This window comes from Nannospalax galili, unplaced genomic scaffold, assembly GCF_000622305.1.
Source record: "Nannospalax galili isolate Female #2095 unplaced genomic scaffold, S.galili_v1.0 scaffold611, whole genome shotgun sequence".
NCBI classification, from domain to species: Eukaryota; Metazoa; Chordata; class Mammalia; order Rodentia; family Spalacidae; genus Nannospalax; species Nannospalax galili.
The window spans coordinates 2,442,328-2,458,940 of record NW_008330486.1 but is presented as its reverse complement, the minus strand read 5'-3'; the positions used below and the strand labels follow the sequence as shown (position 1 = coordinate 2,458,940).

Genomic DNA, 16,613 nt, shown 5'->3' with positions numbered 1-16,613 from the left:
GGCCCTTACCCCATATCTCTGCATACTTTTGAAATTATTGTGTGTGTTTGAATTAACCAATAACTGCTCTTCTGCTTCTGTACCCTGCTTCTGCTCTATAAAAGTGCCAAACCCCAGCCTGTAGGCACGTAAGTCCTCCGAGGAGACTCTGTGCCCACAGGTACCTGTGTATCAAATAAACCTCTTGCTGTTGCAACCCGAAAGGCTGACTTGTCCTCAGTGGTCTCACTCTTACAAACTCAGGTCCTCAAACACAGGTTTGAGCAGCACTGAGCCACCTCCCCAGGCCTAAGGGGGTTTTTTGTTGTTGTTGTTTTAGGGTAAAGTTAGGAGGACGTTGTTGGGCTATATAGTAGGGGCACATTTTCCTAAGAAAGCACTGGACCGTTTTCCAGAGTGGCCATACTATCTTACCATTATTTGGGATTTTTTTTTTTTTTTACATTTTAGGCATTCCGATAGATATGTAGTATAGTTGTTACCTTGCTTAATTTGTTTTTCTTTTTCCATTTTCAGGTGTGTGAAATGCAAGTGTATACATGATTGCATGTGTGTGGGCACATGTGTGTAGATGCACATGTACTTGTGAAAATGTACATGTGGGGGCCCAAGGTTGATGTTGGGAATCATATACGATTATGGTTCTACCGAATTCATTGAGGCAGGACCCCACAGTCAAACCCAGAGTGTACTGATATGGCTAGTCTTACCAGCCAGCTTGCTCTGGGGATCAATTCCCTGTCTATGCCTTTGAGGCTGGAATTATAAGCAGGCTTCCACATCCAAGCGGCATTTATGTGGGTTCTGGGGGTCCAAACTTGAGTCCTCACGGTTGCACAGCAAGTGCTAAAACCACTCAACCATTCCCCAGCCCTAATTTTTAAAAATTTGTTTTATTTACTTATTATTAGTTGTGTGTGTGTGTGTGTGTGTGTGTGTGTGAGAGAGAGCGAGAGAGAGAGAGAGAGAGAGAGAGAGGAGAGAGAGAGAGGTATTTATATGCATAACACTGGCCATGGCTTGCATGTGGAGGCCAGAGAACAACTTTGTAGCAACTTTGTAGAGTGTTTTTGTCTTCTAACCTTACATGGGCTCAGGGATCAACCTTAAGTTAGGCTTGCATTGTTTGGCAGCAAGCACCTTTACCCATTGAGCTATCTTACCTGGCCTTGTTTATAGTTTTTAATTTGCATCTTTCCATAGCCTCTTGAGTCATAATCTCTGTCTCCAGAGGCCTTCCATTACCATAAGCCTTACATCTGCCATCTTCCTGGTGAATTTGGTCTTAGTTCACATGCTCCTCAACCTAGACTACTGCAGCAACCATCTTCCCAATCACGCCCTCAGCATCCTTCTAACCGTCCCCAAATCCATACCATACCGGCCACTGTTCTAAAGCAAGCCACTGCACCCATCTTAAGACTTCTGATAACTCGCTGCTTATGCTACAGCACACAGGCTACACTTGGGGGCATTACAGCTCTTTAAAACATGGGGCCTATTTGATTGTTGAGCCTTCCGTCTCTGCAGTGTGACTCATACAACCCATGTTTTAGTCACAGTAAATCAAAGAGATTGCCTCTTCAATCTTTTTGGTTTTGTGCATTTTAAGAATCTCTAATTGGAAAGTATTTCCTCCACATCACCAGGTAAACTAGTCTTCATCATGTGGTAAAACCGGTCATTTATTCTTTGTGTTTCTGGAACACTTGGCCTATATGACAATTTTATTTCCTGGCACATTTTCCTAGACACCCCAAAGTCCTCCATTCTACATGGAAAATGCTTTGGAGGTAGGCAAGCCATCTCACGTTCATGCTCCTTGGGTCCTACCTTAATTCCTCATACATACTATATACATTCAATAAATATTCACAATTTTTTAAATTTAAAAGTAATTACATATAAGTTGAAGTTAAAATACATCATTGAGATGACAATAAACTTCTTATAATTTTATGAAACAAAACATGACAGTTTAATGGGTATAGAAGCTGGGCATGGTGGTGCATGACTTTAATCCCAGACCTTAGAAAGCAGAGGCAGGTGGATCTCTGTGCATTGGAGGCCAGCCTGGTCTCCATAGTGAGTTCCAGGCCAGCCAAGACTACAAGGTGAGACCTTGCCTCAATAAAATAGAAAGTAATCAATATTAAACTTTGTATGCATATATATCTAAAAGTGCTAAGAAAAATATATATTGTATCCATCCTAAAATTAGAAATTTGCTTTTCTAGGAGCTGGAGAGATGGCTCAGTGGTTGAGAGTGCATGCTGCTCTTGCATAGGACCCAAATTTGATTCCTAGCACCCACACTCAGTGGCTCACAACTGCCTGTGACTCTAGCTCCAGGGACTAAGATACACTCTTTTGGACTCCTCTGGCATATGTATACACAAAATTGAAAATAAAGAAAAGACAATTTGCTTTGCTGATGGCCTCTATTGCCTATGCATGCCTTCACAAAGAGTTAAGGAAAGAAACACAGATGTAAAAATTTCATTGGATCAGATAGTTTCAACTTTGAGGTTAGTTTCTATTGGCACTGCTGCTCATTATCAGAAATGTCTAAATTTACTTCATCTTCTGGTTCAAAAAAACCAAGCTTCTTTGAGACCATCCTAGCAGGGGCCACAAGGAGAGCTGAGAAGGGCATCCCAGACTCACTGAGTTCCACTGAACACCGCAATATTGCATCCCACAGGGCTGAGGGGGGCTTTTAAAATAGGTTAGTTTCTATTGGCACTGCTGCTCATTATCAGAAATGTCTAAATTTACTTCATCTTCTGGTTCAAAAAAACCAAGCTTCTTTGAGACCATCCTAGCAGGGGCCACAAGGAGAGCTGAGAAGGGCATCCCAGACTCACTGAGTTCCACTGAACACCGCAATATTGCATCCCACAGGGCTGAGGGGGGCTTTTAAAATTTTTTGGTGCTTGATCACAAAACATCATGGCTTACTGTGCAAGGTGATTGAAATACTATGCTGAGTTACAGAATCACAGAATCTACAGAAGAGAGCCCAGAGTTCAGATAAAGCAACTGGCTGCTAAGCACTATTCACTGAGGCTTATGTTGGTGGGATCCAGTCTAAAAACTGTGATCTGGGCCAGAGAAGAGATGGAGTTTGGGTTCAACCTAAAAAAAAAAAAAAATCCCTGTAAGAGAGAACAGAAATCCCATGCAGAATTATAGTTTCTCTAAGAGCTAGGAGAACATGAAGCCTCGTTGAAGGAAGGGCTTTATGTTTTGGTGGTTGAAAGATTTCTGCAGCCCTAGAAGACCTCTTTCAGTGCCTTGAAATCTGTGTTTTACGGGGGCTGCAGCTGTGTAACCCTGGAAGGAGAGAAAGAAGAGGAAAAGAAGAAACTGAAGACAGGAAGAAAGCTTGTATGGGACTATAGAGATCAACTCAGCCCATCCATGGTGGCTTCTAGATAGGAGAGAACCACCAAAAGAGTGACAAGTGACAACTGGTTACTTCACCAAAGACAGTTATAACCTGCTATTAAAAAGACTTAATATTTGGGCCTGAGAGAGGGCTCATCAGTTAAGAGTACTTGGTTGCTCTTTCAGAAGACCTGGGTTCTATTCCTAGCACCAACAAGGCAGCTAACAATTGTCGGTAACTGTAGTTACAGGGGATCCAGTGCCCTCTTCTGACCTCCGTGGGCATGCATGACACAGATGCACTTACATGCATGCAGGTAATACATTCATACCCATAAAATAAAATATTTATTTATGGGGTCTTTTTGAGACAGGGTCTCCCTGTCTAGTCCCATAGCTAGCCTGGAACTCACTATGTAGACCAGGCTGGCCTCGAACAAACAGAGATTAACCTGTCTCTGCCTCCCAAGTGTTGGGATTAAAAGTATGTACCACCACGCCTGGCCTTATTTCTTATTCGTATTTTATGTGTTTGAGTGTAGTGCCTGTATGTAAGTGCACCCGTGTCATGCAATGCCTACAGAGGTCAGAAGAGGGCATAGGAGGCCCTGGAACTGGAGTTACTGATAGTTATTAGCCATCATGTGGGTGCTAGGATTTGAACCCAGGTCTTCTGCAAGAGCAGCCAGTGCTCTTAACCACTGAGCCATCTCTCCAGCCCTGGAGTGGCGGGGGGGGTGGGGAGAGGAAGAGGGGCTTTAAAAACAGAACTGAAACACAAGAGCCCTTTACAGAGTTCAGTGCTAACAGCTGAGTGGGCCAAAAAGTCTCCTTCTGAATGACTACTAAAGGCTGCCAGCTTTACCTGAGGTACTAAAACAGAAAAATCATTTATGATATGGATTAAGGAAATCCATGGCTGTGTTTATTTTCTTGTTCATTCCACAACACAAAAATGAATTAATCTGACAGGATCACAATCATCTGAGATGCCTCAAGTCAAGAGTGATTAGGCTTTCTCAGGGACAGACTGTTAGGCCTGAGACTGGGAACTTCCTGGACACTAACTCATGCAAAGAGGACAAGTGAAAACATTTAGACTCAGGTACAGAACTGGCTTAAAAGCCGGCAAACCAAAGCTACGATCCCTCACTCTGCCATGTTAGCGCATGGGAGAGTCTGAAGTTCACTATTTCTGTAAACTTCCAGCTTATGGTGCTGATCTTTGGACCACATTTTGGCAAGTAAGAACTATCTAAAGTATGTACTTGAAACTGCCATAAGGACAAAGTCAGCCAGATGCCTGTGATCCAGCCTGAGAGCTAAAGGTGATCCATCAGGTGGTATCCTGTCTTTTGAATTATGATATACCACTGTCATCTGCAAATATGTTGGGCTGAATTCACAATTATGCTGGGACACATATGGTCGGTCCGTGGGACATAGGTTGGGCATATCTGGACTATAATTGTCTGGAAAAATATTTTTTAGAATACTATTTTGGGCCAGGCATAGTGTTACATATCTGTAAGTTCTTAGCACCTGGGAGGCTGAGGCCTCTAAATCATGAGTTCAAGTCCAGCCTGGACTACATAATAAATTCATAGCCAGCTTGAGCTACATCGTAAAGAATACTCACAAAACACCAAAACAATAACAAAACCGGGGCTGGACAAATGGCTCAGCGGTTAAGAACACTACCTGTTCTTGCAGAAGACCCAGGTTCAAATCCCAGCACCTACATGGCAGCTAACCACTGCCCATAACTCCAGTTCCAGGGGATCCGACAGCCTCTTCTGTCCTCCTTGGGCATTGCACTGCACGGGTGCAGTTACCTACATGCAGGCTATACACACATACACATAAAATAATAATAAAATATTTTTTTAAAAAGTAACAAAACCAAAAACTAAGGGCTGAGGATCTCAGAGGCAGAACACTTGCCTAAACACCAAAAAAAAACCAAAACAAATAAGTAAACAACCCCACAACAAACCAGAAAACCCACTATTTCAAGGCATATCAAAAATTATATGAATTTCCTATTTCAATGTTCATAAATAAGGTGTATTAGTTTGTTGTTCTTGTTTTCTTTTTTGAGACAGGGTCTTGGTCTGCATCCCCATCTGGCCTCAACCACGTGATACTCTTTCCTTGGCCTCCTAAATTCTGGATGGCAGTTATTTATGTGTGTTTTCTAAAGTTATTTGTGTTTTCTAAAGCAGCCTGTGTGGCGGCAGCAGAGCCAAATTCCTATGGCAGAAACTATATAACCTATGACACTAGTTTGTCTAAACTGTCGTAACAACCTACATCCTTAAACAACAGGGCCTCATTCTGTAGCCTGGGTTGGCCACAAGACTGTTCAACAGAGAGGGATGAATGTCCCTATGCTCACTGCTAGAAACCAAAGCTTTGTGAGAAATCTTCAGTTTATGGGGGTGTGTACCTCTGTGCGTACCCTTCTCTTTCCTGAACTGCATGGGACTAAGCCCCCTTGGGCTTTGGTAACCTCCTCTCTGGGCTGTTTATTTCATGACTGAACTTTTTGAATTTAGATACTTAACTTTCCTATTTTTCTAGCAATTTTGTAATACACGCCAACTCTTCCTTCTTCCTTATCTGGAAAAATACAGACTTGAGGGCTGGAGATATGGTTCAATGGTTAAGAGCATTGGCTGCTCTCACAGAGGGCCGGGGTCAGTTCCCAGCACCCACATGGTGGGGTGGGGTGGTTGGGTTCCCAGCACCTACAAGGCAACTAACAATGGTTCTTAATTCTAGTTCCAGAGGATCTGATGCCCTCTTCTGGCCTCTGTGGGCATTGCACAACATGGATGCTCTTATATACATGAAGGTAAACACTCATACACATAAAATAAATATATCAGAAAAGAGAAAAAAATAGACTTATTGGAGAGACAGACAGACAGACAGTCAGGACAGTCAGGCATGATGGCGCAGGCTTTTCATCCCAGCACATAGGAGGCAGAGGCAGGTGGATCTCCGTGAGATCCAGGCCAGCCTGATCTAGATAGTGAGTTCCAGGCCAGTCAGTGGTAGACTCTGTCTCAAAATTCCATTCCCCCCAAAAGATTAAGACTCCATTCTTTTTTTTCCTTTTTTTAAAAATTTTTATTTTATGTGTATGAGTATATTGCCTGCATGTATGTGAGTGCACCCATGTCGTGCAGTGTTGTGCAGTGCTGCGGAGGTCAGAAGAGGGCTTCAGATTCCCCTGGAACTGGAGGTAAGGATGGTTCGTAGCCACCATGTGGGTGCTGGGAATCGAATCCGAGTCCTCTGCAAGAGCAGTCAGTGCTCTTAACCGCTGAGCCATTTCTCCAGTCCAAGACTCCATTCTTATGTCATGGACTCACCTAACCTTCAGGCTTTCATGGACCCTATCTCTAAATACTGCATATTAGGGCTTAGGGTCAACACAGGAGTTTTGTGAAGACAAAAAAAAAAAAAAATATTCAGGCCTTAATACACCTAAAGCCTAATGTATTTACTATCTGGCTTATTGCAAGAAAAGTTTGTCAACCCTTGGTCTGGAGTCTTGTTTCTTAAAGTGGAAATAAATGCAAAAAGTTTCATCTCAAAAATAATTAATATGAATCATTGACATTGATATAAATTGATGTAATGAATTGATATAAATCATTTGGGATAAGGTGAGTGTAGTGGTGCACAATAGCACACGAAAGTCAAGGCAGGACAAGAATTCAAGCCCAGCCTTGGGGGTGTTCCAGGCCAGATAGGCTACATGGGACCCTGTCTCAAAACAAATAGAAACAAAAACAACAGTTGGTCAAAAAAAATTTTTTTTTAATACAGGATCCACCCTGGGAGATCAATTCTTTTTCCCCTGTGCTGAGGGCTCAGTCCTGGGCTTCCTGCATGTATGCAAGTGCTCATCCTCAGCTCCAGAAACCAGTTTTAAAAATAAGAACAGCTGGCATCTATTCAGGGCTTATGATGCCTGTCACTGCTGCCTACTACCTACATTATTTGATTTCATCCTCCTAACGTTCTAAGTAGCCATTATTACTGCCTCTATCTAAAAGATTAAGCAGTCAGGGCTGAATTTGTTATTAAGCTGTGGAGTCTGAAGTCAGCCTCAGGAAGCAGAGGTGACATCATGATGACGATGATGGCGATTTATTCTCATATTATTCTCTGATGTATCAGAGTCATGGAAATGAGAGACTGTGGAGGATGGATCAAGGAAACCTGAGAAATCCTAAGATTTCAGAAGAGCTGATCAGGGGCGCTGGAGAGATCAGTCAGTGGTTAGCAGCACTGGCTGTTCTTGCAGATGACCTGAGTTCTGTTCCCAGTACCCACAAGGCAGTTCACACTGCCTGTTAACTCCAGCTCCAGAGGATCTGACACCTCTGGCTTCTGAGAACCCATGCATGCATGTGCACATACCAACCCCATGCATACACATAACTAAAATAATGAAACTACATCTTGACAAAGCTAGGCAGGATGTTTCCAGATGTAAGAAAAAAAATCTGAAGATATAACTCTAATTTCAATGTTTATGGAAACAGTCTCATTGCTGTTAGATTCATTAACTTCAGAATTTAAAGTCAAGTTTTGAAACAGATAAAAGAGAAACTGTTTTTTTTTTCAATCTACTATTGGGATATAAGTATGTTATTAATTTTGCTTTTATTTATTGTTTGATATTTAGCAAACATTTCACTTATAATTCCACTGAACACTCAGAGGCAAGGAAAAATATCTGAGTAAAAATAATCATTACAGCCAGGCGTGGTGGCACACGCCTTTAATCCCAGCACTCGGGAGGCAGAGGCAGGCAGATCTCTGTGAGTTCAAGGCCAGCCTGGCGTGGTGGCACATGCCTTTAATCCCAGAACTCCGAAGGCAGAGGCAGGCAGATCGCTGTGAGATCAAGGTCAGCCTGGTCTACATAGTGAGGACAACTGGGGCCATAAGTAGACCCTGTCTCAAAAAGACAAAATAATAATAATAATAATAATAATAATAATAACAATAACAATAATAATAACAACAGGGCCGTCAAGATGGCTCAGTAAGCAACGGTGCATGCTGCCAAGCCTGATGGCCTGAGTTCAATTCCCGGGACACATGGTAGAAGGACAGAACTGGCTCTGAAAAGCTATCCTCTGACTTCCACCACCACTACCATCCCAACACAAATAAATAATGTGCTGGAGAGCTTCAGTTGTCACCTTGATACACCTGAGTAGAAGAAGCCTCAATTGTGGAATTTCCTCCTTTGGATTGGCCTGTGGCCATGTCTATAGGGCATTTTCTTGATTGCTGAGTGATGTGGAAGGGCCCCGCCCACTGTGGGCAGTGCCACCACTGAGCAGGTGGTCTTATATTGTATAAGAAAGCAGGTTGAGCACGGGATAGAGGAACAAGCCAGTAAGCATCATTCCTCCACAGCCTGTGCTCCAGGTTCCTGCCCTGAGTTCCTGCCTTGGTTGGTTTTCCTTGATGATGGATTGTGGGCTGTAAGCCAAATAAACCCTTTCCTCCCAAAGCTGGTTTTGGTCTGGTTTTGGTCGGTGTTTTTATCACAGCAATAGAAAGCAAACTAAAACAAATAATAAATATAAAAATGAAGACAATAATCATTACACTGTTACAAAATCCTTAAGTGAACCTGAGGCCACCATTTAGAACAAGTCACACAAATATACTAAGTCGTAAACCTAATGCTTCCTCTCCCCTAAAAGGAAACCAGTGCCCATTAAAATCAAACTAACTTTAAAGTTAAACTTGAACAAACTGGTAATATCAAAATCCATCCACTACTCTTTCTAGACATACTTGTATTGTACTTTTTTTTTTTTTTGATGCTGGGGATTGAACCCAGGGTCTTGCACATATTACACATATACTAGTAAAGACACAAAAATTTCTTTAATCACTTTCACAAACAAACCATTCCACATCTTGGGGAACTGAGCTTGGAGGTTTTAGAGTAAAATATTCTATGGTAACTTCATTACTAACTCCAATTAAATTTAGTTAATCAGGTGCTTGGGGGAAATTGGACAAAACAGCCAATTACATTATCAATTAGTTTAGTCTTTTCTGTTTTAAGCAGAAATCAGATCTCTCATGTATTTTTGATATACTATGCTTTCTTTAGAAAAATATCTTAAATGCTTATTAAATTAACTGAAAACTATAAATTCTTTTATGTTTTTCTTTCTCTTAGAACAAAGAATTATGCATATTTCTAAGGAGGACATGCCCCAACACTACACTTTTTAAACTGAAAACTTAATTACCAGAAGTGAAAGCAAGAAAGCTGTATCTAAAGCCACCAGAGAGGTTCAAAAAAGAAATTTTGAGTAAGCAGTTATTTAACTGACATTGAATCAGTTAGCAAAAGCATTTAAATTCATTTCCAAGGCCACTCAGTAAATCTAGCCCCAGTTAGCACATATTTCCCATGCAAAGGCTTAGGAAAGCCCATATTCACCACCTAAGGCACAGATAGAGCTCCCGTAACCTACTGGCCTCTGGACACATCACTCTCTGTTAAACAGGCAGCCACTGCCAGATGCTCTCACTAAGGACAGTCACAGATGACCAGCTGTCCTGTTAACAGAATATACTGCCCTCCTATATCCAAAAGTAAGGAGAGGAAAGGCAGCTCTTAACACTCGCCTGTCAAAAGCTTGGCCAGGACCTGGTGGAGACGTTCTAGAAAATGAATATTAGACCCAAGGTGTTTTGGCATTAAAAACCATCTTATGAAGGGGAAAAGACAGTGTCTTATAGGGATGGAACTCTTGGTGGGTTCAGTGGATGGACCTACACTGAAGGACATTTGGAGACACAAATCTTACTTTATAAACTGTGTTGTATATATAAAAGAGTACATTAAATTGGGAGGAGGGAAGTAAGGGGCGGTGTGGATAGAAGGGATCAAAATACAATCAAACTATATTGCATAAAAATCGTAAAAACTCAAAAAAAATTTTATAAAAAAAAGAACACCTTCAAGGCGGCCTGCTCAACAGCTGTACAGTGGTAAAACCCATACAATTGCATCCCCACTAGCCAGGCACTAGTCTTGTAGTGTACAAGTAGCTCGGGGTACAGAACCTGTGACCCAAAAGAGGCCATGAGACCTTAACTAAAACAGTCCAAACACTGAGACTAATTCCATAGTCAGGAAGCATGGAGACACTTAATAGAGAAAGCATGCCAACTACACCGAAACAGTTTTCTAGTTTACAAATTTAAAAAATGTTTTTAGGGGAGGGGGAGATGGCTTTGTGAGTAAAATGCTAGCCATGCAAACATGAGGACCTGTGTTTGAACTCTAGCACCCACAAAAAGACAGTCTATGTTCGCATGCAGCTGTAATCCTAGAACAGGGGAGGCAGAGCCAGGAGGATCCCTGGGCTCGATGGTCCACCAGTCTACCTAATGAGCTCAAAATTCAGTGAGAGGCCCTGACTCAAACAAAGAAGTAGACAGAGGAAGACACCCAGCACTGGCCTGTAGCCTCCACACGTAGATACACGCGTGTGCATGCACACATGAACACATAAACATGCCTACTCCCCCCCACACAAAAGTGATTTTTAAGTAGAGTTACCGAAAATGGCATACACAATAGATGTTACAACAGCAAACAAGGGCAGGCCAGGCATGGTGGTGCACGCCTTTAATCCCAGGCCTCAGGAGACAGAGGCAGGTGGATCTCTTTGAGATCAAGACCAGTCTGGTCTACATAATGAGTTCCAAGCCAGCTGTGGCTACAGGGAGACCCTGACTCAAAAGACCAAAACAAATAAAACGGGCAGTATAGACATAATCAATTTTTGAAATCTTTGTGTGTGTGTGTGTGTGTGTGTGTGTGCACACTTGTATGAGTACATGTGACTGCATGCCACGGCACACATGTGGAGGTCAGAGCCTCCTCTTGTGTTGGTAATCCACTTTCATCTTATTTGAGACACTGGTGGTTTCCCACTGTGAACACCAGGCTAGCTGGCCTTTGGTCTCTACCTTCCATCTCCCTACAAGGGCATTGGGATTAACAGATGTGTGCTATACTGTACCTGGCTTTACAATAGTTCTGGGGATTCAAACTGAGGTCCTCAGGCTTACACAGCAAGAGCTTTACCATAGAGCCATCTCCTCAGCTCTATGTAATTGATATTTAAAATATAGAAGGAAATAAGGGCTAATGGTTTTGAAAGCTATTATCTGAAAAAACAAAAGAGTTCAACAAAAATCTATGGGCCCTATCTCCAAAGGAATGAATGAGTGTTTCCAAATATCCATCTTTTCCCATATTTATTTCTATGCATGTATCTATATGTATCTGTAGAAAATTTTAGAATACTAAAGAACTATTTTCAACTGTCAGGTTTTTTTTGCTTGTTTGTTTGAGACAGGTTCTCATGTAATCCAGACTGGCCTCAAACTTGAAAATTCCTAATCATCCTGCCTCCTTCTCCCAAGTGCTGGGATTATGGGGACTGTGGGTGCTGGCAGGCCCAGCTCATTGCTAGTCTTTTTGTTTTAATATTTTTTATTGATTCTTTCAGAATTTCATACAGTTCATTTTTCTCATATTCAGGTCCCCTCTACAATTTCCTCTCCCAGCTTATTACCACCCCCTTCATGTTCTCTATTATTATTATTACTTTTTTGGGTCTTTTTGAGACAGAGATTATTTCCTTTCTTGTTTTCCAACCTATTTAACTATTTAACTCTTTAAACTATCTGATATGTCTAAGAAACGCACTTGAGAAATATATTTCTATCTTTTTTCTACATATTTCTCTTGGGTCTTATGGCCTTTCATCAATTGTCTCAAACCTTGTTTCCTTCTGTATACAAGTGACAAGTTTCTTAATCAATGATAAGCACACAGAAAGGGCGGGGTGCATTGAGAAGCCAGGGGGAGACATTAAAAACTGATGACTTCAGGCACAGCAGGCTAAGCGAATATGATCTTGCCCTCAGTGGATGAAGGAGGCTGGACCTGGACCATATGTTACTGCCCATCATTTAAAAAGCTGCGTGACAGAGATCGACAGTAAATTTATTTAACCAAGTGCGGATTAAATTAAAAACTAAATAATAAGATTACAAGCAAAAACACCATCTGGAAAACCATGGCAAGGAACTATGGGATGGATTTCTGTATCCTTGCATCTGGGAACAGGTTCGCACCAGAGGGTCCCATTGTATAGGGACCCCAGGCCTCTTTGTGGCTTGTGCTGTGGGGCCAGGAAAAGAAATGGTGATGTCACACGTTGGGATGATTGAGCTTCTTCTAGTCCAGCATCTCTAAAGGGCAGTCAGAAAGGAAAAGACACTGTCGTTCATAAAACTCTACTGCGTGCAGATGATGCCACAAGAATTCAGTGGGTGGAAATCTACTCACAAGCAACAAATAGCTAAGTTGATTGTAGGTATCTGTTGATGCTCAATTCATTTTGGACAAAAATTTCTTTTCCATTTTTAAAAAATATTTTATTTATTTATTTTATGTATATGAGCATATTGTCTGCATGTATGTAAATGCACCGGTGTCATGCAATACCCAGGAAAGTCAGAGAGGGCGTCAAATTCCCCTGGAATTGGAGTTACAGATGGTTGTTAACCACCATGTGGGTACTGGAAATTGAACCCAGGTCCTCTACAAGAGCAGTCAGTGCTCCTAACCTCAGCCATCTCTCCAGTCCCTGAATACAAGTCTATTTATTTCCTATTTCTCTCCCTCCCTCTCGTTCTTCTTCTTTCCCTCCCTCTCTTCCTCTTCCTATCACCTCTCGCTTTCACTATACAGCTGGGGATTGAACCTATGGTTTCATGCATGCTAGGCAAGCACTCTACTGAGCCATATACATTCCCCAGTCCCAATTTCTTCACTTCTGTTAACCATGCTTACATCATGAAATACTTTTCACCAGGCAAAGCTAAGCAAAATGAGAATAAAACAGTGTCTCTCGGGAATACAGACGAACCCAAACAAACAGGGGTGTTTGCTTTCTTGGCAGTTTTTCTGGGTACATGGAGAAAGTATTTAAAGTCACATGGGACAGGGGTAAGGGGATTGATTGTTTTGTTTTTTGTGTGTGTTTTTTCTTTTCCTTTGGTCTTTTTGAGACAGGGTCTCCCTGTAGCCCCAGCTGTCCTGGAGTTCACTATGTAGACCAGGCTGGCCTCGAACTCACAAAGATCCGCCTGCCTCTGCCTCTGCCTCTGCCTCCCAAGTGCTGGGATTATAGGCGTGTGCCACCAAGCCCAGCAGGGAATTGATTGTTTTATACAGAACTTATATAAATTGTTTTACACCAACACAATCAGGCAAATTCTAAGCTAAACATACTATTATTAAGTCATTTGGCAAAATCCTTATTCCATACTCCTTTTGTTAATTTGTTGTTGTTGTTGTTGGTGGTGGTGGTGGTGTGTGTGTGTGTGTGTACATGTATATGCTTAGTGCAGGCATGCACTTGCAACAGTATACATGTGGAGGTCAGAGGATGACTTTTGGGAGTCAGTTCTCTCCTTTCACCATGAGGATCAGGGGACTGAACCCAGGTTATCAGGTTTGCACAGTGCTTTTACCCCCTGAGCTGGCTCCTCACTATCTATTCTACATCCATCACATAACCACAATAACTGATCAATCCCCAAAGTGAACTTCAGAAGGGAAAGCAGATGCCCAGAGCTGGAGGACAGAAAAGGCCATCATGGTGACCTGACCCCACCATAAGCTTAGGCAGGGGGACTGCAGAACATGAGGAAGCCAATTCTTTTCTCCGCAATATCAAGTCAATTCTCCTGGCTTATATCTGATAACTTTTTCCCCAACTGGTCACAAGGGAGGATAAAAGACAAGCAGGAAAGACAGACTCACTCACCCAAGCCACTGAGAGTGTACAGCAGGTCACTGGTGTCCAGGAAAATGGGTCCATTCTCCTGCTGTCCCTCCTCTTTGTAGAACAGCTTGTAGCCCTGAATAGCTGCAGGGTCCTCAGCATCTTGCTGCCACTTCACAGAAATGGTGGTACAGTTCAGAGGCTCCAAATGCAGTTCCGGAGACTTAGGGGCTAGGAGAGTTCACCAGATAATGCAGTCACCAGCTCATCACCCACAGGAAGACAGAGTGCAATGCAGACCACTCCACTTCAAACCAGAGTCACAAAGAAGTTCAAGTCCAACTATCACCCTTTAGTCTAACTTTCAAATTTTCACAATACAGGCTAGTAAGACTACTCAGTGGATAAAGGCTCCTACTGCCAAGCCTGATGACTTGAGTTCATTCCAAATGATGGAAGGAGAGAACCAACTCCTGAGAGTTGTCTGATTTCCATGTAAACACACACACACACACACACAAACATAATTTTTAAAAATTTCACAACGACAATCTGCTTGGGCAGAGGCCTTAAAATATACTACCTAGCAGGCTGGGGAGATATTCAATGGTTAAGAATGCATACTGCTCTTGCAGAAGACCAGAGTTCAATTCCCAGCACCCAGGTCAGGTGGCTCATAACCACCTAAAACTCCAGTTTCAGGGGATCTGATGCCCTCTTCTGGCCTCCATCGGTACTTCACTCATGTGCATAAACCTATACTCACACATATAGATAATTCAAAAATAAAAATAATCACTAAACAAACAAATAAAATAGGGCTGGGCATAGTGGCACATGCCTTTAATCCCAGCACTTGGTAGGTAGAGGCAGGTGGATTTCTGTGAGATCGAAGCCAGTCTGTGAGTTCCAGGCCCTCTAGGGCTACAGGGAGACTCTCTCTCTCTCTCTCTCTCTCTCTCTCTCTCTCTCTCTCTCTGTCTCTCTGTCTCTCTCTATATATATGTATATATATAAAGATTAAAGCACATAAGTCATGAAATATATTTGTATATTTAATTTTTTTTAGTCAATAACTTGTTCTAATTTTACTATCAATACTCTCATAGAACAGGTGTTACAACAACATTAGACTCCACATGAGTAAGAGAGAAGGCCCTGGGGCTTTCCATCTTAAGATCTTTCTTTTGAATTAATGCTTTACAAACATATGATGACACTAATTAGGTCTCGGTTACTCTACAGCCTCTGGTATAAAGCCCAGTTAGGTCTGATCTGTCCATGAAGGTTTCCTAAGTGAGCTAACAGTATAATCATCAGTTTTACCCACTAATACCCTCAAAGCAAAAAGCAAGTAGCAAATAGAAAAGTTTATTTTCTTTTAATTAATTTGTTTTAGTTACTTTATTGTAATCAACTCACAAATAAAAACACCACACAGTTGGGGCTGGAGAGAGGCTCAGCAGTTAAGAACACTGGTTGTTCTTGCAGAAGACTCAAATCCCTAACCCTAACCCACATGACAGCTAACAACTGTCGTTAATTCCAGTTCCAGGGGATCCAACATCTTCTTTTGACCTCCTTAGGCACTGCACGACACTGGTGCACTTACCTACATGCAGGCAATACACGCATACACATAAAATTTAAGAATAATTAAAATTAAAAAAAAATACCACACAGAGCTTGAAGGCAGCCACCCGGACCCTTGCACAGTCCTCACCTCTCTGCATCTCAGTGAGTATCTACAGGATTATGGACCCTCTGAAGTCTGGAAGCTTCACATAGGCAGAACTTTCACTACTAATTACATCTTTATGCACTTATTTGTTGGTTTTTGAACCCAGGGCCTTGCATGTGGCTAGGTAAGCACTCTAACAACCGAACTACACCCCACCCTCTTGATTTTTTTTAAGAAATAGTCTCTCTCTCTTGTTTTTTTTTTGGGGGGGGGGGTTTCGGTCTTTTTTGAGATGGGAGTCTCCCTGTAGCCAGCTGGCCTGGAACTCACTATGTAGACCAGGCTGACCTCGAAATCAGAGAGACCAAAGACAGGCTGGATAGGCTGTCTTATCCCAAACTGGCCTCACAGCAGTCAAGAATGAACTTCTGATCCTCTTGCAGTGCTGGCATTACCTGGCTCCGGTGGAGCACTACCACACCTGGTGTACATGGTGCCAGGCATTCACCCCAGGGCTTCATCACGCTAGGCTTGCACTCTACCTACCAACTGAGCCACAGAGCCAGTTCCTAGTGATATTTGCTTTTTTTTTTTTCAATTAAACTCATAGGCTACGTAAATTTTGCACCCGTAAATAAAAATATTTTTAAAACTGAATCTAAATTGGTGGG

The 16,613-nt window shown here is 42.1% G+C and overlaps 1 protein-coding gene across 1 annotated transcript in view; it reads right to left on the bottom strand.

Annotated features, from left to right (window-relative positions):
• Prtg (protogenin) overlaps positions 1-16,613 on the bottom strand; it is a 131,307-nt gene that overhangs the window by 55,317 nt on the left and 59,377 nt on the right. Inside the window, exon 11 of the mRNA XM_029570835.1 lies at positions 14,304-14,492. Coding sequence (XP_029426695.1) covers positions 14,304-14,492 — 189 coding nt within the window. The remainder of the gene's footprint in view (positions 1-14,303; positions 14,493-16,613) is intronic.